This window comes from Geotrypetes seraphini, chromosome 16 (assembly GCF_902459505.1).
Source record: "Geotrypetes seraphini chromosome 16, aGeoSer1.1, whole genome shotgun sequence".
Taxonomy (NCBI): Eukaryota; Metazoa; Chordata; class Amphibia; order Gymnophiona; family Dermophiidae; genus Geotrypetes; species Geotrypetes seraphini.
Window position 1 is genome coordinate 42,595,092 of NC_047099.1, and position 22,060 is coordinate 42,617,151.

At 44.5% G+C, this 22,060-nt stretch overlaps 1 protein-coding gene across 4 annotated transcripts in view; it reads right to left on the reverse strand.

Annotated features, from left to right (window-relative positions):
- The window catches only part of KIRREL1 (kirre like nephrin family adhesion molecule 1), a 182,065-nt gene that overhangs the window by 125,468 nt on the left and 34,537 nt on the right, over positions 1-22,060 (reverse strand). Inside the window, exon 1 of one of the 4 annotated variants that reach the window (XM_033924018.1) lies at positions 21,801-22,049. The exons of the other annotated variants lie outside the window; for them this stretch is intronic. Within the exon in view, the coding sequence (XP_033779909.1) occupies positions 21,801-21,852 (52 nt within the window). The 5' untranslated portion in view covers positions 21,853-22,049. Of the gene's footprint in view, positions 1-21,800; positions 22,050-22,060 lie in introns of those variants that run through there. 4 annotated transcript variants of the gene reach the window in all.

Here is a 22,060-nt window from a genome sequence, read left to right on the forward strand (position 1 = left end):
GAAGTGACATCAGAGAGAGACAACACTGATGCCAGCAGCAAGTTTGCAATGCTTCTCGTGAAGGAAAAATTAAAGAGGTACAAGTGAAGGGGTGTATATGCATGCCCCCCCTTCCTTACTACACCAGTGTTTTTAGCACTTTTTATAGATAAAATGAATTCCCAATAGTATGGATCCGGAAAATCATAAGAGGAAATGTCTATAGCCACTGCTTGCCCTGTATTGGAATATTGCTACACCTTGGGTTTTGACCTGGATTGGCCACCGTGAGAACAGGCTACTCTTATGTTCTTATTCTAGAATCTTCTTAGTCTTTGGGATTCTGGAATCCTGCTGTTCTTTGGGATTCTGTATGGAATCTTGATACTCTTTGAGATTCTAGAATCTATTGTTACTCTTTGGGATTCTGGAATGTTGCTACTCTTTGGGATTTGGCCAGGTACTTGTGGCCTGGATTGTCCACCGTGAGGACAGGCTACTGGGCTTGATGGACCATTGGTATGACCCACTAAGGCTATTCTTATGTTCTTATGTCAAGAGTGCCATGCAAATGTAGGTTGATCCATGTGGCGCAGTCTATCACAAACTGTGTACCTTGGAGGATTCCAGGTGGGCCCTGACATGCGGGCGAGGAGGAGAGGTGCTGGCACAGGCTGACATGCCTCTCGCTGCAAAAGGCATATCCTGTAAACAATCTGCCGGCACCTACACCTCTCCTCCTTGCTGGCACCTCTGCTCATTCTCCTGTACCCCCTCACTGGCAGTAATAGGAGGCTCAGGGCCATGGATGCCAATGTGATAATATCATGCAGGTACGTGACATCATCGAGTCACTGTCCACGCATTTCCAGGTGCCCTCTAGCCACAGCCCCGAGATTCGTGTGCCAGCAGTGTACAAAGTTTGTGACACACTGATGTAGAGCATGAATACAGCATAGATAGCTGCCCCATGCAAATGTCATGTTGATCCTGGTAAAGGATGATGAACACAGCATGGACAGCTGATGAACAGATTTTCATTAGAGCCCTGTGCAGGTATCACACTGATCTACAAAAAGCATGCACAGTTGTAAAGAAGATCTGCTTTACAGCCTCGTGTAAACATCACACTGGTGCACCTAAGGCACAGGTGTCAAAGTCCCTCCTCGAGGGCCGCAATCCAGTTGGGTTTTCAGGATTTCCCCAATGAATATGTATTGAAAGCAGTGCATGCACATAGATCTCATGCATATTCATTGGGGAAATCCTGAAAACCTGACTGGATTGCGGCCCTCGAGGAGGGACTTTGACACCCCTGACCTAAGGCATGAACACAGTACAGATTACTAGAAGCTCTGAAGCAGGTGGAGTGGTTAATATTGGAAAATTACACAACTTTTTTTCTTTTTAAGTAACAAAGATGCATTAGGATGAAAGGGAGAGGAGACCCAAGAAGAAGATCAGCAAAGGAGTGTCAGTCGAGTAGGTAGCTTGAGGGACTCCGTGCACTTGAATAGTGAGGACTGAGGTAAAGGAAGCAAGCTGGACAGTGACCCTGGTATCTGATTCACTCAGACTAGGGAGAGATTGCACAAAATTCAGCTCAGAACACATTTTAAGAGCATAAGAATACCTTACTGGATCAGACTAATGGTCCATCTAGCCCAGTATCCAATCCAAGTCACAAGTACCTGGCAAAAACCCAAATAGTAGCAGCATTCCATGACACCGTTCTAGGGCAAGCAGTTTATGGACTTTTCCTCCAGGAACTTGTCCAGTTTTAAAACCAGCTACATTAAAGGCTCTTACCACTTTTGCCAAGGAGGGAGCAAGGGCCTCTTGAAATCCCATTAAGGAAACCCAGTGAGCCTTTCTGTTGTTAGGGCTTACCCAACCATCAGGCATGACTAGGCTGTTGCCTAGGGCAGCAGCTTCTGGTGGGCATCAAAACAGAATAGGTCCAGCCAAACGCAAACAAACAACAGGAGGTGTTTTTACCAGCAAGGAGGGTAAGCAGCTTCTAAGCAGATTATTTTAGGAGGGGCACAATATTAAAAACCTTAGACAAAACTTAATTTTGGCACTCACTTCTCTGTCCAAATTACCTTTAAGCTCTTTGGTCTCTCCACCACTCATGACCAGTGATCATCGTAATTCTTGCATTGGTCTTGTAGAGAAGGAAAGGGGATGGGTGAGAACAAATTCTAGTACCTAATCTTTATCCCTTCCCTTCCCTTCCTTGCTTCCACGTTTTCTCCCCCTCCTCTCCCCTGCTTGGAGCAGAAGGTTATGAAAATGGAGCTGTGTACCCAAGAGACAGTAATTATCTGCTAAATGTGAAAGCCAGAGTGATTAATTAAGAGATAATAAAAAGCAACAGAGGGCAAGAGGGGGAACAGCGGCTTACTTTGATGATAAAACCTGAGGTAAGCCCAGCAATTAGGTGAATCTTTCTCTAGAGTTTAGCCCTAATCCAGAAGTTTATCTTTTAAAAGATTTTTTTAAACGAAACCCTTACTTTCCAGAGGGAAAGAGAGAACATTGTGATTTCTGTAGAGCAATGGTGGAGCTGGGGACAGAATAGGTCAGGTACTGAGAGTAAGGAGACAGAAAGACGTTTCATGCCCACAGACATGAAGGGACAAGAAGGAGGAAGTTGGACAAGTCTAAATGAAAAAAATATGAATCACTGCTGACACACCCCCACCTCCACTTTACCTCTGATGAATTTTGTGCTTGGAAGAGACCTAATTCCAGAACCAAGCCTTGCTAAGAATCTGCAAATGGATCGTATGCTTAATGATCAGATTTGCCCAAAACAACCTCATATAGTGCTAATATCTATCCATCGGCTCTGCAATTCCAGTGCAAATTAGATATGGACCAGGCTGGATCTGCTTTGATTTCTGGTGTCCTGCTCCCTGGGCAGAGGATGTGATGGAGGCAGGGTTCTCAACCCCTGGGTAGGCAGAAAGCCCTGGCTATCACTCCTTGCTGATGTCTACTGGCTGGAAAAAAGCTAAGGCTTCCAACTGGATCTCGATTTGCAGGATAGGGTTGATCCAGTCCTGGGTTTACCCCCCATTGCATGCAGGGACTTGTAGCTGTGATTTCCCAATTGCATGCTCTAAGAAAACCAAGACTACAAGTCCCAGCATGCACCGGGGTAACCCAGATATGGAGCCACCCTGTTCTGCAAATCTGGATCAGTTGGCAGCCCGAAAGTAGGGTGCCTATGTTTAAAGTTTTGAAAGGAGTTGAAGTCTCTGGTCCTTGAAACACAGAAATAATAGTAGCATTTTGGGTATCAGAAAAAGGTTTTAGTAACACTCTTGCTCAAAGTTAACTGAATATAGTATTCTTGGCTTCCCTTCTCTTGAGGAGTCAAGCCAGAGCTTTTCCAGTGATGAATCTGTAGCGGACCAGTTAACCATGTGCTTGGATCTGAAAACGTTTAGGGTGTATTCTCATGTGTGTTTGATTCCACGCCGTGTTTTTCAAGTTGCGTTTTTTACGGAGCTTGTGTGACTATCTTTCAGACGATAAAACTTTCGAACAGTTATCACGTTGATGATAATGCCTTTGCTTGACTATTGTAATTCCATTTATTTTGATGGAACTCCTCTCCTATGAGGAAAAACTAAAGAGGCTGGGCTCTTCAGCTTGGAAAAGAGACGGGTAAGAGGAGTGCAAAATGACTGAGGTCTACAAAATCCTGAGTGGTGTAGAATGGGTAAGAGTGAATCGATTTTTACCCTTTCCAAAAGTACTAAAAATAGGGGACACCTGATAAAATTCCATGGAAACAAATAGGAAGAAATTGTACTTTTTTCACTCGGAGAATAGTTCAGCTTTGTCATGAGTTGCCAGAGGATGTGGTAACAGCAGTTAATGTAGCTGGTTTTAAAAAAAGGTTTGGACAAGTTCCTGGAGGAAAAGTTTATAGTACAATCTGCTATTGAGACAGACATGGAGGAAGCCACTGCTTGCCCTGGATCAGTAGCATGGAATCTTGTTACTCTTTGGGATTCTGTATGAAATGTTGCTACTATTTGGGTTTTGCCAGATACTTGTGACTTAGATTGCTTGGTCTGACCCAGTATGGCTGTTCTTATGCAGAGTTCTGCAGTATACAGAAATGCAGAATCCCTTAGCATAGTCATAGGTCTGGGCTGCCTAAGTGTGCATGTCTTAAGCAGAAGGCGTCAAAGCTACAGTTATAGAAATCACAGTGTGTATTGCTCAGATTCTTCCCCTCATCCCACTGATTAATGCTCACGGTCACAGAGCAATCTCCTCTCAGGTCACTTACCAAAACCTCCCCTGACCCCCACCTACTTCAATCGGATTCCCTTCTGAATACATGAAGGCGTTTTAATCTCCCAGTCAGCGGTGCCATTAATAATTGCCACCTTGCCTTTAGTCCCAAAAGCTAGTCAATCTCTGGCTCTCCTGTCACACATGCTGATAGCAAGCAGCAAGATGGGTGCAAAAAGTACCATAACTCTGTCTAGTTCCTACCTCTTGTCACAAAAAAGTAGCCCTGTATTCAAAATCTGCTTCTGTGTGCATTCCTTCAGTGGTGGTGAGATTGCTGAAATGGTGTTAAAGAAAGAAAAGCTTGAGGATGGTGAAGAGGAGATAGTGGATGCTGCAAATGGCCATTTGGCCTTTATCTGCTGTCAACCCACCCCCTTCTCTGAACATAGGGCTGCTGAGTTCTGCTACCTGAAGGGGCTCCGACATTCAAAACGCTCTTATTACAAGAAGCCATTCCAGATGATCTACTCATCAGGAAGTGAACTGAACCGTACGGCTTCATTCTTCATTTCAGGGCTGTTTCTAGAAAAGTCTCTCTTCCTATCATACAGGAATGCGCCTGGACCTGAAATGGTAGCTCAATGACTGTAAAACAGTTCAATCATTATTAGCCATGACCTTTCTAGCCACTAGGTGTCACCACTGCAGAATGAGTGGAACTCATGCCCCTCCCAGGGCCTGAGCACTTCCTCTCCAGCCTCCCCAATCCTAGCCCAGGAATCAAATATAATTCCTTCCAGAGGTAGTATATAAACAGAACATCATCTGAGAACACCATGCTCCCCCATAATTGCAATCATTCCAGGTGTATGAAATAAAGCAGTGTATCACAAACTGTGTGCCTCCTGAGATTTCAGGTATGCCGCGGCACACTGGGGAGGAGGAGTGGACGTGCCCCTCGTGACAAGAGACACGTTCTGTAGGCAATTAGCAGGCGCCAGCGCCTCTCCTTCTCTCCAGCCCTCTTCCCTGTTTGGATACCCCTCTCCCCCACTACCATCTCAGTGCATGTCTGGAGGACGTCGATGTCATCACGGCAATGTCTGAGCACTTCCGAGTGCCTTGAGCCGCGGCCAATACCTTTAGTGTGCCACAGCTCGAGAAAGTTGGGACACTTCAATAAAGAATGCATCCCGCCAGGTACGTGCGACTTGGATAGCGGGTGCGACGGACCTTTGCTCTGATCCAGTACTGCAGTTCTTACATTCTTCTAGACCAGGAAGATGGTGGGATCCCTGTCACTGAAGCAGGATTAGATGCACCCCAATGGCAGATCCTGCCCCACAGCAGAAAAGCGCCAGACAACCTCCGGAGGTCCTTTCCAGGATTCTTTACAGACAGACAGTCTGTAGCACTCGTTACTCACTCTGGGCACAGTAACTGATTACGCTGCCTAACGAACCACCTGACAGCACGGCACTGCATACACAGCTGATATGAAACAATTAGCAATTAAAGCGAACTTTCAATTATTGAGCAGGGAAGCCAGATTAAGACAAAGCATCTTGGTTCCTACTTCACCAGAGGCAAGGGGAGATGAGTAACCTTACTCATGGTCAAGCAGAGAGCGTCAGCAACTTGCTTCCCAAGACCTTGGAGTCCGAGCATGGTAGATTCTGAAAGTCACTGGCTTTGAACCGCTTCCCTCTGCCCCCAAGGACGGTGCATGGTGCCAAATTAAGGGATGGGACAAAAAAGAACGGAGGCTTCCTTCCAGATGTGGCACACACCTGGGTCCCCTTGTTCTTAGCTCTGTCAGGAACTTGCCACAGAAATTTTATAGAAAGATTAGGCAGGGGGGGACTGGAAGAAACACGGTGAGAGTGCTGTTGAAGCATGCCAAACCCCAAATTGCAGGGCAAATAATCCTTTCTGCTAACATGATTTCTCCTTTGGGGGTTGTACGAAGCTATATGCATGCAGGGAATGCTTCAAGTTTAATGAATATTTCTGTCCCCTGAGCTGGCTTATGCCTGAATAAAAGCAAGTTATACCCTCTGTAGGATCTGAAAAGAACAGACAGCAAAGACTAATACCGCAGACTAACCACATTCCTAAATACTTAGTCATAAGTTTGGGACTTTTAGGGCAGGAGGCACACAGCTCCGGCTATGTTCAGCACAAACAGCATGCAAATTATATGCATGCAATTTGTGCAGAGTACCTTGGTGAAAGGGGAAGGAACTATGCCTGGTGCCTGCGCACAAGAGCTGAGCGGTAGGCACTGCTCTTGTGCACAGGCCCTGCATAGTGCAGGGCTGCGATTGCAGAGTTTGTGCAATTTAGACGCACACGTGTGTGTGTCCTGTGCCTAGGGTCAGGACACAACTGTTAAACGCAGGACATACATGCACATAAAACAAGCATAGTGTGTGGTGCAGTGGTTAAAGCTACAGCTTCAGCACCCTGAGGTTGTGGGTTCAAACCCCCCCACTGCTCCTTGTGACCCTGGGCAAGTCACTTATTCCCCCCATTGCCCCAGGTACATTAGAGAGATTGTGAGCCCACCAGGACAGACAGGGGTCAGATGTGCGGATGGGGCACTGGATTTAGTGTACTGCCGGCCGGAAAGTTTGCAAGACACTGGTTTAGACTCTACACAGGTCTCTATAGTATAACAAGGTACCTAAATAAATTAATGTAAACCATGCTGAGCTCCACTGGGAGAACAAATAAATAAACAACTCCTAGTCAAGAGCAAGCAGTAGGGGCAGGATTAGGGCATTACTGGGCAGACCTAGGAGTGGGTCCAGGGGTCCGGATTTTCCAAACTTATGAAAAAGCAGACAGAGTTGTACAGGATTTCTTTGCTCCCTTTTTCCAACACATTCCTCTTCGCCCTCTCGTTTGAAAAGACTTGTTTCAAGACCCTTCACTTTATTCATTTATTTTTAAACAACCTCCCGACTTAAGTGAATCAAATTACAGTGTCAACGCTGTTCTGAAAAACAGCTCGCAGACATTGATCAGAACAGCCACTGTTACGCCAGTGCCAGGAAAGGCTCCTCCGAGAATTCTTTAAGAAGGCCGAAGGGGGATGTGTCTGAATTTGAAAGCCAGGCTTCAACCTGCCCTGGATGTACCCAGGGTAGACCATAATCATGAGTGGGAAGGAAGATGGAAGATCACTTGGAGGGCAGCTCTACAGAGCCTAAACTACTACTACTTATGCATTTATAGAGGGTCCCTGCTCGGAAGAGCTTAAAATCTAACTTGGACACACAGACACGACATAGAGGGCAGGGGATGCAGAACCCAAGGTGAAAGGAGTTAGAAGTCAAAAGCACTCTCAAAGAGGTGGGCTTTTAACTGGGCGTTGAACACAGACGGAGCCTGCCATAGGGATTCGGATAGCTTGTTCCAAGCATATGGTGCAGCAAGGCAAAAGGGATGGAGTCTGGAGTTGGCAGTTCAAGAGAAGGGCACAGATAGGAGGGGGGTCATAGGGGGAGATAAGTGAAGAGAGATACTGAGGGGCAGCTGAGTGAGTGCATTTGTAGGTCAATAAAAGGAGTTTGAATTGTATTCGGAAATGGATGGGAAGCCACTGAAATGATTTTAGGAGATGAGCAACGTGAGTAAAGCGGCTCTCCCAGAATATAAGTCAAGCAGCCAAATTCTAGATGGATTGGAGGGGAGCGAGATGGCTAAGTGGAAAGCCTGAGAGTAACGAATTGCAGTAGTTTAAGTGCGAGGTGATGAGGGCATGGATAAGTGTTTTGGTAGTGTGGTCAGAAAGGAAGGGTCAGATTTTGGTAATATTATAGAGGAGGAAGCGGCAGATTTTAGCGAGATGTTGTATCTGGGCGGTGAAGGAGAGAGAGGAGTCAAAACAGGAAGGACGAGAGTGTTGTCCAAAGAGATGGAGAATGAAGGAAGTGGGAAGATGAGCAGCACCGTTTTAGCTGTATTCAATTTTAGATGGCAGTTCTTTGTATACTGTTCAAAACTCGCTTTGGGGACACTCTCGATTATATACCTCAACTTTTTAAATTTTCCAAAAATCAACTTTGAATACCTTTCATTTTCCTAATATTAAAAATATAGAATACACAAGGATTTTCAATTTGCCTTGACTTATCAAGCAGCCACACTGTGAAAAACTCTACCTAGTAGAATCAATCAACAAATTAGATCTTGTTTGAAACTCTTAAAGTTAAAGACCTTCTGCTTGAAGAATTTGTACGTAAAAAGATAGAACTATAACCTAACCTGTTCCTAATGTTGTTTGATCATGTCCATGAATTGCATTGGCTGCCAGTTGAGGCTCATGTGAAATTTAAATTTGGTTGCATTTGTTATAAGGTATTGTTTGGCCTTGCACCTAATTATCTTGTGGATTTGTTCAAATTTCTTAATTCAAAGCACTTTCGATGCACGCAAGCTGTATTTACTTTTTCTTTAGTCAAAGGTTGTCAAAATAAAAAAAATATCATCAACGTCTCCTGTCGTTTCAAGCTGCAATATTGGATAAAGATCTGAATTCTCTACTAGCTCATATCAGCATTTTAGAAGACAACTGAACATGTATTTGTTTACAAGATTCTTAGGAAATTAATGTATTACATTAAGAACATAAGAATAGCCTTACTGGGTCAGACCAATGGTCCATCAAGCCTAGTAACCCATTCTCACAGTGGCCAATCCAGGTCACTAGTACCTGGCCAAAACCCAAGGAGTAGCAATATTCCATGCTACCAATACAGGGTACAAAATCCAAAAGACATATAACTGACCATGTAAATAAGACAAGCCTTTGAAGGGTGATCAAGAAAAATTGTATAAAATTACTCAGAGATGTGAAACTCTGAAAGGAAGGCTACAAAACCTCCCTTAGGTAAAGAGTTTGTGCCATTCCAGCACTAGTATCAACTAGGATTTAATCTGAACCATTTTACATCGGGTCCCCTGAAGCAGGGAACGAAACGGGGCCACGTTGGGACCCCCTCACTCCTGTTTAACAGCTAAGTGGATTTTTTTCATCAAGTATGCAGTGACGTTTGCATGATATTAACAACAAGAACAAACCAGTTATTTTGAACTTTTGAAACAGTTTGAATTTTTTAGCCTTTCCAGGTAGTGATCAAAAAATATTTTTATAGAATAACAATGACTGGAAGGTAAATTCTTTACCTAAGGGAGGTTTTGTAGCCTTCCTTTCAGAGTTTCACATCTCTGAGTAATTTTATACAATTTTTCTTGATCACCCTTCAAAGGCTTGTCTTATTTACATGATCAGTTATATGTCTTTTGGACTTTGACTCTTTCTGACCTAGTGTTTGTCAAATAATATCCCTGAACGTAATTCACCAATACAGGGTAAGCAGTGGCTTCCCCCATGTCTTTCTCAATAACAGACTATGGACTTTTCCTCCAGGAACTTGTCCAAACTTTCTTAAAACCAGCTATCTATCCGCTCTTACCACATCCTCTGGCAACGCGTTCCAGAGCTTAACTATTCTCTGAGTGAAAAAAAATTTCCTCCTATTGGTTTTAAAAGTATTTCCCTGTAACTTCATCGAGTGTCCACTAGTCTTTCTAATTCAACTGTGTATCTGCAATATTTTTATTCTATTTTGTAAAACGCATAGAACTTAATAATAATAATAATAATTTATTGTTTATATACCGCCAAAGCCAAAGTAGTTCGAGGCGGTTTACAATAAAGAAGAGCTGGACATACAGCGAAAAAAACAATGAAGTCTTTGAGCACATGAAAATTTGTACAGAGTATGGTAACATTCTAGATGCGGGTTTACAGTAAAAGTAAATCGAGGTGATTTACAACAGGAAGAGCAGGTCATACAGTGAGGGAATAAGCAGTGAAGACTTTAGGAATTCTTGGTCACAAATCGGTTGAACAGGTTGATTTTAATAAGTTTTCTGAAGTTGAGGTAGGATGAGGAGTGCATGATGATGCTGCTTATTGCGGTATAGAAATACATTTTTATGTTATGTTATATTAGCTCATTTATTTTTTGTAAACCGCTGTGAACTTCCATGAGGTATTGGCGGTATATAAATAGGTGTATATACGTAGGATGATTGATTATGGCATAAATGTGTCTGTATTGAAAACCATCTCTGAAAACGTTAACTCTGTATTGTAACCTCAGAGAAGTAAAACCCGAGATCAGAGACCTTACAGAATGGGTGAGACTAGTGGATGAGGCACTGGACTGTAGTTTAGAGGAGGTAACCCCATCAAAATGACAAAATCCAAACGAGTGAAAAGATGGGTGTAGAAGCTTATGTATACCGCTCTGAATTGATTCCCCAGTCATTAATAGTAGTATAGAAGCTTTCAATAAACACTGAGCAAAAGGAAACTATGTTTAAAAGAGTTTTCAAAAAGACATGTGTATATCGTTCTACATCAAGTCAGAGGGAACCAACACCACAAAAAAAAAAACTAATGGAGAAAATGGGGTGAAGTGGGCCCAGATGTGAATCAAATAAGAGGCAGAACTTCTGACTGGATCCAACACAGCCAGTGTTTCGGCTAAATGCCCACATCGGGGGTAGGGTTACCAGATAACCCGAACTTTCCACAACCTGGTGAGCTCCAGACACATCTGGAGGGCCTCTGAGCATGCGTGGATGACGATACACACATTCGTGCATGCTCCAGGCCCTCCAGATGCGGCTGAGAGGATGCTTTGTGGAGGTGGGGCTGGAGGCGGATCATGTGTCCGGGTTTCCCCAGAGAAAAATATGGTAACCCTAGTCAAGGGATCACAGAAGGAAATTAAGATGTGCATGCCTTCTCCCTGAATTGTACAAGGAAGCTGAAACTAGACAACCCCTGACACAGGCTTTATTGGATACACAGGCCATGCCAAGTCCATTAATAAACCATCATTCCTCCAGTCTGAAGCTCCGCCTCTTCTTTGATTCTACAACCCGAGGATGAAAATGTCTACATTTGAACTTTCTATGAAATCATCTAGAATTGGTCTTGGATCTAATATTTAATAGTAATGCATTCCAGATCACAGGGGCTTAGAGAAAGTCTGTCCTATTTGGGTAGTAACCAGGAGTGGAGAGACAGAGATCTGGGCTCCTGGGCACTAAGGTTCATGACCTTGAACCACTTATCAAAAGTGATTAATTAGAGGGAGGCTAGGGGAGAGTAGTCCCCTACTCTTGAGGGCCCTCCAAAGGCCATTCTGCCTCTGGGAGTTATACTAAGTACCAATCTAAATATCTCCGGTACCCAGATAACTGTGGGCAGCCCCTTTCTTCACCCATATGTAGAGTCAGTCTCCAGACCCAATGCTTAATATCTCAGCATAAACACCTCCCCCACACAGTGGCTGGCATTTATAAAACCTCTGTCTGGCTGGACTGAATATCGGAAAAATTGTTTACATTCCCAAATAAATAGTGGAATCTGTATTGCCGGAGGGTTTGAAGATCAGATCAAACATTTCCATCTAAAGTGGAAAGCAGTGGTTCGTTGGGCAGCCTGAATGAGTCATTTAGGGCTGAATAGTTGATCGGGCTTTCAGGATTACATTACATTCAGGATGCCCAAGATACAGACTGGACAACGACTGAGAAGGATGGACTGAACTCTGAGAATACAGATTTTGAGCAAATGTAGGAAACTGGAGGCCCACATCAAAGAACAGAGGGAAGGACTGAAAACATCAAAAGGACCCCAACAAAATGCCAAATGTATGTGGGGGAGGGGAGGGAGGTCAAAGAGCAAAGGAGATAGCAGAGCTGCTGAAAGTTGGTCATTAGCAGAGTGAGCTATCTCTGTATCCGCACAATAGGTGGGGAAATGAGTGGGGAGAGGTAGAGTCAGGGTAGGGGGGGAGGGTTGTCATCAAATTTGTGAAAATGTAGTCAGAATGAAGAAAGAGCCACTCGCCAAATGCTCAATAAAAACAAGGGGAGGGGAAGGCAGGAACACATAGGACTGTAGGAAATACAAGGATATAAAATAAGTCCCCCCGTCTCTTTTACAAAACCGTAGATCAGTTTTTAGCATCAGTCATGGTGGTAACAGCTCCAACGCTCATAGGAATTCTATGAGCGTCGGAGCTGTTACTGCCGCAGCTTGAGATCTATTTGCATGCATATTCATTGTAGAAATCTGGAAAACGGCTGGACATCCCTGGCAGGAGCTCAAGCCTTCATTCACATTTCCCTTCAGTCGCACCTTTTCCAGGCACTGCAGTGATGATCCTCGGTGCACCAGAACTTGGTTTTAAATTGGGCCATGAGGTATCACTTCTGCATGATGACTGGCGCCAGGGGCTGTGAAGGCTGCCACTACATGATGTCCAATGTCCATATCTGGCCAACTTGGGGCGTGAAGATCAAACCCAGACCTGGTTTTAAACTTACATCCCAAAGAAGCAGTATTTGTGGTCATTGATTCTACCCGCTGAAATCCACGTGCTGCAGGGATCTCAGAGATTACTGAACTCCTGACTCCAAGCCAAACCCTGGCAGCATCAGGAAGCAAAGGCAAGCATTATCTCAGGGCTGAGCAACTCAAGGTGGTTTTCAGGATTTCCTCAATGAATGTGCATGAGATCTATTTGCATAGAATGGAGGCCATGCAAGCAAATAGATCTCATGAATACTCATTGGAGAAATCCTGAAAACCCAAACGGGTTGCCCACCCCTGCATTATCCTGAGTGGAAGTTAGTAGCTAGAACAGGAGTGGACAACCACAAAAGCAGTTAGCTTGGCAGAGTTTTAAATAGGTTTGGATAATTTCTATATGTGGGAGCCTCAGTACTGGAATGGGGGTGTAGGGTGGGAGTGAGGTGTATGTGCATAGGTCTCACTACTGGAATAGCAGGAAGTACCACAGAGCAGGAGTTAGGGGCACTGGCAGAAATGCACATAGGTCTCAATACTAGATAGACTGGCATATTGTGGGGCAGGAATGAGGTACATTTGAAGAGCTGTGTGTGCGTTGATAGTGGTGTCTCAGTATTGTAATTGCAAAGGCTTTTCAGGTCAAGATAGAGGCGCAGCATAAAACCCAGGTCACCAGTAATTGCACAGACCTCACCTTCACTTTACACCTTCTCTCTCATTAATGCTCTCTGCTCTTCTTTTCCAGGGAATTAATGAACTCACCAAATCCCCCCTAGAAATAGAAAGAGAGAAAAAAAACCCTGCAGGTCTGGGACCTATTAAGCCTCCCTCCAGTTGTATTTTAAAGACGAGTTCCCTGGCTGCAGAAGTGACCTGTCAGCAGAACAGCGGCACAGGCACTCAAGGGAAGGTTTTCCAATAGAAGTCGGAAGACTTTGAAATGAGTTTCTTAACCCTTTGATCACTGGCACAGCAACGAATAATATATGAAGGAAAAGAATGCTTAGCCCTGGGGGAGGGAATGACATGCTGGCAGAGGGGGGACAGGGAAGGGAGCCGCAGAGGAGAAATTCTTGAATGTTATTGAAAACGAAGGCATTTGTCCTTTTTTTTTAATGAGGTCACAGCTGAAAAGAAGGAATGCGCCAGTCAGGACTTCCACAGATCTGGTGGCTCAGCTGCTAATGCAGAGTCGAGGAAGAGGATGGGAAACGCTCTGCAGATTAAATGGTCCAGCTGCTGAACACTGGTTGAGCATGTTGCCCTGGTATAGCTCGTAAGTAGCCAGGCTGTGTGTTTTTGTGCCAAAAGCCAATCAAGTGGCATTGTCATTGTTTGGATTAGAAGATCCTGGGTACTGATTAAGGGAAACAGAAACATGATGGCAGATAAAGGCCAACTGGCCCTTCCAATCTGCCCATCCACAGCATTCACTATCTCTCCCTCTCCCTGTAGGCTAAGGAGCTACCCAAGTCGGCACAGGAACAACCTAAAACACTTTTTATGCCTCTGAATGTCGCTGTGTGCCCAGAGCTGAAAGGGGCTGATCTGGAGGAGTGGTTAGGGCAGTATATGGGCAGGTTGGGGGCCGACCTAGACTTAGTTGTCCTGCAGGGATAATTGAATGTTTTACTAGACATCCTGGATGAAACTTAAACGTTGTGAGGTAAATGATATAAAACAGGTATAAGTGCCAAAAAGGTATCCAAAGTAACCAGACAAAGTAAAGAACCCACCCACTCCCCCAGTGTTCAATGACCCCTGGGCTGATCCAGGATGGCTATTCTTATGTTCTTAACTGACCACCAAAACAGAGATTTTCTATAAGTGCTAAACATGTTTTGTATCTATTACGGGGAAATGTTCGGGGGGGGGGGGGTCAGTTGAGCATTTGCCCTGGTTTATGAACTTTTTATCAGTTTGTTTCACACAATTTTTAATGTAAATTAGAACTGTTTAATCTGTGCCAATTGAGTTAATGTGCATTCATTTGTAGGCTAACCATGTTAAAATGATTTAGCATGCACTAAGAAGCCCTAGATTCTGATTTACATGAGCAAATATGCCAGTTACACATTCATATCTAATGCCGGAAAATGTACAAACCCTGATTTTAAAAAGCCATGCATGTGGCTTGGGAATGGCTGGGGGGGTGTATGCAAATGTGTTCCCTATTTCGGAGGGTGAATACAAGTTTAGAAACATAGAAAAAGACGGCAGAAAAGGGCTATAGCCCACCAAGTCGAGATTTAGAATTGATCCTGGGAAACCTAGTTTTGGACAACACTCTGCAGGAGGGAGTGGAGGAGGTCACGTCCTTCATCTCCCTCTAAAATAGATTCTGAAGACTACTTGCGGACTCTGTTCTTCATGGGACGCATATGGATGTGGGCAAGTCGCTTAACACATCATTGTACCACTTTGCCATCACGGTGCAATCGCTCATCCTCTCGCAACTACACTACACGCAGGCCTGGGTACCACACAACTACAGCTAATACAAAACATCGCAATCAGACTGATCTTCCATTTAAGGAAATACGATGCACTATCCAACTACCTCCACAAGTTTCACTGGCTACCAATAGAGTCTAGAATACAGTGCAAAACATCCTACATTCTGCACCCGATGAGCCGTGCCAACTCAACAGTTGCTATAACCCAAATCTTCTCCGAACGCCAAGTCTCTTCTGTCAGAATCTTCAGCACCTATAAAATGCTCCTCCCCTTCCCAAAGGGAGTCAAACATCCAGTGGCGTAGCAAGGGTGTGAGGTGGAGTGTCCCCTTTGCCAGTTTGGTTTTTAGGATATCTAGAATGAATGCGCATGAAAGAGATTTGCATACAATGGAGGCAGCATATATAAGAACATAAGAATAGCCTCACTGGGTCAGACCAGTGGTCCATCAAGCCCTGTAGCCTGTCCTCACGATGGCCAATCCAGGTCACTAGTACCTGGCCAAAACCCAAAGAGTATCAAGATTCTAGAACCCCAACCGATCCAGGGCAAGCAATGGCTTCCCTCATGCCTTTCTAAGAACCTAAGAATAGCCTTACTGGGTCAGACCATGGTCCATAAAGCCCAGTAGCCCGTCCTCATGGTGGCAAATCCAGGTGGACTTGGGAAACACTGCTGTACACATCCTGACCTAGATGTCTTCATTTCTATTTCTCTGTTTTTGTTTAATTGGGCTTCACTTCTGAATGTGCATTAATGCAGTGCTTCTCAACCCAGTCCTTGAGGCACACCTAGTCCCATCGGGTTTTCAAGATATCCACAATGAATAAGCATGAGACAGATTTGCATGCCCTGCCTCCTGCATATTGTGGATATCCTGAAAACCTGGTGGGACTAGATGTGCCTCAAGGACTGGGCTGAGAAGCGCTGCATTAATGATTGGGCATCCCTAAGATCTATACCAATGGTGGTGTACCTATGGCACACATGCCAGAGGGGTACTCTGTGGGCATGCGTGCCGTCACCCCAGTGCAGAGGTCCCCAGAGTTCGTTACTAGAAAGCCAGAGAGGCACAGGGCCAGGCTGATCCCCTCCCCCTCTCCACATGCCTGAGGACATTTCTCACATCACCCGCCCCTCTGCCTAGCAGCCCAATGGGAGCGCTTCCTCCCTCCCCTGTCTGGGGTAAGGCGAGTGGCTCACATGCGGCGTGGATGGCAGCCTGTTGAGTCTGTGGCATAGGTGATTCCCGGGCTGGGATTGGAGGGGAGCATAGCTCACAGTATGGCATAGCAGAGGGGAGCAGATTGTCAATTCAGGGAATATCTAAGTCTTTAGTGTTAACTAATAGTGTTAGCTATTTTTGGTATAGAGATAGATTTGTATTGGGTGCTTCGTTTTTGTTTTTTTTAATTTTGTGTTTCTGTAGACTCCAAGTCTTGAACACACAAAAATGAATTAAAAAAAAAAAAAAAGCAAGAACAGACAGTGGCAGATCATTCCAAGATGTTAATGTATGAGTTGGTTTTTCTAAACTAAAACCTCGGTATTCAGGTTAAATTGCCGTGTTGCAGTTTGGGTACTGCCATACACATCTTTCTCTCTCTACATCCTCAACAGACACAGTTGTGGTTACTCTTAACATTTTGTGCAGGCACAGAATAGCTGCTCTAATCGCTAGGTTAGGTTGTCTGGTCCAGCAGAAGGCATAGAAGCCACTGCATTCCCCATCTATCCATCCATCTCTCCCTCTCCCTCTGACTCACTAAATTACTTCCTCTCCATGTGCCTGAAAAATCTTCCACAGGAACAAAGGGAGCATAACAATAGTGATACTTCAGATTTATACACAGTGTGCCGAGCAAGACATCAATCCCAAAAATGCAACCTGCCAAATCCGCACAGCCGTGTACATGGCTGATTTGACGAGAGCGAGAACTACAAAGCTTCTGAGAAAGGTTGCTGACGTGCATTATGGTTCCCACCTCACCCCTCGGAGTCAATGCTAATTTTATACCCCACCCCCAACTTTGAATACACGCCAACGTAGTCACAACTTTTTGTTAAAGAAATCTAAACTGTAATTACCAGCATGCAATAGCGACAAAACCAGGACTGGATCAGCCAGTTTGAGTTGAGCCCATATTATGGTATTTGGATAACTTATAATACTATTTCCCAAGTAGATCCTAGAGTACCCTCTTGCCAGTCAGGTTTTCAGGATATGCAAGAAAGGGATTTTCATACAATGTGGGTAATATATGCAAATGAATCTCATGTATGTTCATTGTGGATATCCTGAAAACCTGAGTGACAAGGGGATACTCCAGAACTGACTTAGGAAACACTGACTCACAGATCCCACAGAACAGCGGTGAACAACTGCAGTCCTCAAAGACACGGGGACAAATTTTTCCCTATTCCCACAGGAACTCATTTTCACATTCCTGCAAGCTACGTCCTCATCTGCACAAGCCTCAAACCCTTTAAAACCATACGTTTTTGAGGCTTATTCAGTTAAGGCAGAGCTTACAGGAATGGAGCAGGGACAACAGTGACAAAACTCTTGAAATTGAGTTCCTGCAGGGAGGGGGGAAAATGTGTCCCCCCCCGTGTCATTTTCTAGTCACAATACCGTTGTTTTCAAGATTTCCACAATGAATATGCATGAAATTGATTTGCATATAATGCTTCCATTGTATGCAAATAGAGCTCATGCATATTCATTGTGGAAATCTTTGAAATCCAACTAGGTTATGGCCCTCGAGGACTGTCTTAGAAAGATTACAAGAGGTTGCCAGCATGTAAACAGACTGCGGAAGCCAACGGTACCCTTATTGCCTGTTGCTTGAGGTCATATGGGGAAGGGTGGGGGGTAGGAATTTCAGTGGGGTAGTTTTATTTGGCTAAGTCTGGGTTATAAGAACCCAAACCTGGACTCTGACTGTTTATAACCTGTTGTGTCAGTTAGGTTTTGCTGGAGGGGGGGTTATAATTTATATTCTGCATATCCTACAATTCTATACGAATTACAAATTTTTCAGATACTCAAGCATTAATCCCTATTTGTGTCTGCGGGCTCCCATTCTATCTAATGTACCTGGGGCAAAGGGGGATTAAGCGACTTACCCAGGGTCACAAGGAACAGTGCGGGATTGAACCCACAACCTCAGGGTGCCAAGTCTGTAGCTCTAACCACTGCACCACACACTTCCTTATTCTCTTACATGAAATTGCGGTACCTGTTTGTATTGCTCTTTGCTTTCTTTCTTGAATAAATTGTTTTCAAAAATTTTTTTTGAAAAAGGGGACTGCATCCCCCTTCTCCTGAGGTGCACTTTCTGTAGCTGTTTTTATGCCCACCCCCCTCTCTGTAACCCAAGAGACGGTCACTCCTGGCAAATGTGATTTCAAATTCCAGGCATCACCATGCTTAAAATATAATGTATTAGAAAAAGAAAATGGTTTGAAAGACGGAGGAGGAAGGATAATGCATTTCATTTAGATAAGATACTCGGAAATTATTTAGTGAAAAATGAAGAAGGATGGATCCATTCAACTCTTTGAAATGTGATTTTGTGGCTCAGGAATTGCACAGGCTTCTCACTCCTCTCCCCGACCCATTTATATAAATCTCCCGGACGTGGCCAGCGCTGTCGGCATTACCCGAGTCTATTTCTCTCTGCTCATCTGTCAGTCTTTTTGTTCATTATGTATGTATGTGTGTGTCCATGTGTCCATTCGTCATTCTGCGTGTGTGTGTGTGTGTGTGTGTGTGTGTGCATGTGCACACGTCTGTCCATCTATCTGTCTGTATGACTGTTCTGCTCGCTTGCCGTAAGCCAATGTCAACATACTTCCCACATGAAAATGAGAATAACTCCATTTTTGCTGACCCAGAATAAGATAGATACATATTAACCCATTTTTTCCTTCTATTCTGCCTCCCTACAAGAGGGCCACAAATGGAGATCAAATCCAGAAGGTGGCATGCAGAAAAAAAAATCAATCAAGAACAAAGTAGGCCCCTGCTGCACTGCCTGTAAGCTCGAGGGGGCAGGGGCTTCTTTTCCATAGCTTCATGACCCGTGTTCAGCATTCCTTTCTATTCCCATATGGAGTTGGGCATGCTATAGCACTAGCCAAGAACAGGACTTGAAAAGTTTGGGAGGTCTTCTTAAATACCAGTCCCCCATCTCCTTCTCGTAGGGACCAAGAAATGTACTGCTTCTTTCTCCTGTATTTTTATCTTTTAAAAAACAACCTGACTCTGTCTCCCTCCTTTTTCTCTTTCTCTTTCCCTCTTCCTTCATTTCCCCTGTCCTTTGCCAATTCTCTCCTTTCCTTTCTTCTTCCTTCTGCTTTCTTTCACCTTTCCTGTGTTCATTTTTCTTCTCCTCTCTCCGCCTTCTTTTTCAATCTCCTATCGCAGTCCATATTCTCTCTCCCACTTTTCTGTTTCTCCTTCCTCAGTTGGTCTCTCAATTTTCCTTTCCTTGTTTCTCTCCTCTCTGTCTCCTCCTCCTTTTCTCTCGTTCTTTTTCTCCTCTGACTCCCCTTTTTTGGTTCTTTGCCTTTGCTCTTTCTTCATCTCTCTTTTTCCTTCTTTCACCAGACTGTAGCTTGCTTAACTGAGAAAAAGTTCCTGTGCTTTTCCATAAGGCTTTTAGCCCGAAAGGGGATGGAGAACAGCAGCAACCCCCTCCCCCTCCCCTTATTAACATAAGAAGATCCTAAATTTCTTTCTTTAAACTTTTTAAAAATCTTGGAGTGTGCGCTGGTTTGAACATAGCTGAATTTGCATCTTTAGAAGCTGCTGCAAATTTCGCCAACCCTGGCCTTGGACTCAATTTTTTTTTCCCTGAATTGTGCCCGCGTCATTTCATCAGGCCCTGTCCATCTCCCTCCTTCTGTGGTGCTCACGAGGTCTGGATCTGTTCTATGAGTCCTTGGGCAGTTTGCCACATTAAGACAAATCAAAAAATAAAAAAAGGATGTGTCAAAACGCAGAATCATATTGGGAAGAAAGAAAATCTTAAGCAGGGCTGAGGGTCTGCCTCTTCGACAGTGGGAATGTTCATCTACACCACACCCTCAATAGGGTGATCAGATCTCAGTTTTGTTAAAAGTGCTTTCCTAGTTTAAGCGCTAGACACACTGTTTCAACCCCTCCCCCCTAGTTATCTGATATATAATAGTATCGAACAATAACGCGTATTTTTATTACACTACTGAGATGTATGCAGCATTGCTCAATGGTAACAAGTAGCTAGATATGAAGGCCCCTTCCTTGAAGAGCTTCCAATCTGAGTGAGTGCCTGAAGCATTGGGAGGTCCAGTGATTTGCCCAAGGTCACTAGGAATATCGGGGTTGGAGTTGAACCTTGGTTTGCCTCATGCCCAGGCCTCTCCTTTAACTTACAACCATTATCTAGTGATGAAGTCTTTTTGGTCCCACCTAGCCTTTTCAAATGCCCCAGACCTGCTACAAACCCTACTTTGGCTACCAAATCTCAAGAATGGCCATTGTTTTTATGCCATGCCATTTATGTCCAAGATGCCCAGATCAGTGCCACCCTGAGATTTAAGGGCATCCTTAGCCTACTGAACTGAAATCTGTATGCCCACCTGCTCAGCCCTTTTTTTCTGCATACAGTCCAGTCCATCCCAGCCCCCAACACACATGTTTTCACTGAAACCAGCTTCGGTACAACAGAAATTCCACAGTCACTGAAATGCCTGGTGAAAGACCTCTTGGGGTTCTGTCATTAAATCAGTTCCTATTCATTCCCTTCCCTCTCCCCCATATTCCTACTAAGTTTGTTCCCCCCCTCCCAATATACAAATTCAAAATCTCTCCTATGTGGCACCCACAGAATACCACAACCAAATCCTACAGATGGTGGCTTCAAGTCCTCAGACTTGGGTCATGTGTGTGTGTGTGGGGGGGCCATCCTAGAACCCACTGACCCCTTATTTGGCACAAAGGGCCACAGCAGTGCCATCTGGCCCCTAGCAGAGGGTACACCAGTCCAGAAGCCAATGGTGCCATCATTCCCTCTGCATCCCCAACCCCCCCCCAAAAAAAAAAAAACAACAACAACTCAAAACACTACATCAAGAATCATCTCCCAAACTTTTAAGTAATTTTCCTTTTTGCTATGCCAGTCACTGTACTCTGTGCTTTGAATGTCCCAACACCCGCCCCCCTCCCCCCTTTATTGTTCACTTTTTGCTCTCTGGATTTTTCAGTTTCTTTTCCCATCTTCAGATACATTGTTCAAACATTTTGTTTTAAACCTTTAAAAAAAAACTTTTTCCAACTTCTGTCTCACCACCAAGAACCTGTAATTCCAAATTTTTAAAGAGAAATACAGCAAGGGTAAACTGAGAAGCCAACCTCTCTACCCTTGCACCCCTTGAAAGCAATAGCTGGGCACAGCTCTTACGATCTCTGAGGTCCCCTCACAGCATCTACATGATCATTCCCCACCTTCCATCCTAAAGTCTCAATTTGACTCCCAAAAGTTGAAGACAAAAAGCCCCAAATTTGAATCTCTCTCCCTCCCCCCCAGCACGCTGCCTTCTGCTTTCCATGAACCCTAGCCAAGCCGGGAGTGGGGGTGGGGGGTGAAATAATTCCAGAACTTCATTAAATGTACCCTCCCCTCCCCCAAAGGGATAAAATCCAGATTCCTACCTTGTGATACACTGTCACTGAGAGTCACAATCCAGAGGAGAAGAATCACCATCGCTTCCCTGCTCTTGCCTCCCCGAGCTTGGGTGGGAAGGTTTTGGGGGAGAGAGGGGGTCTCTCTCTCTCTTTTTCTCTTCTGCCCTCTTTTTGAATCTTTTTTTTCCTTCCCCTCCTTCTTTCTTTCTCCCGGTCACTCCAGCCCTGGATACATCAGTTCCCACCGAAAGAAGCCAGCGGTCCTCCCCCACCCCCCCTTCCTCCCT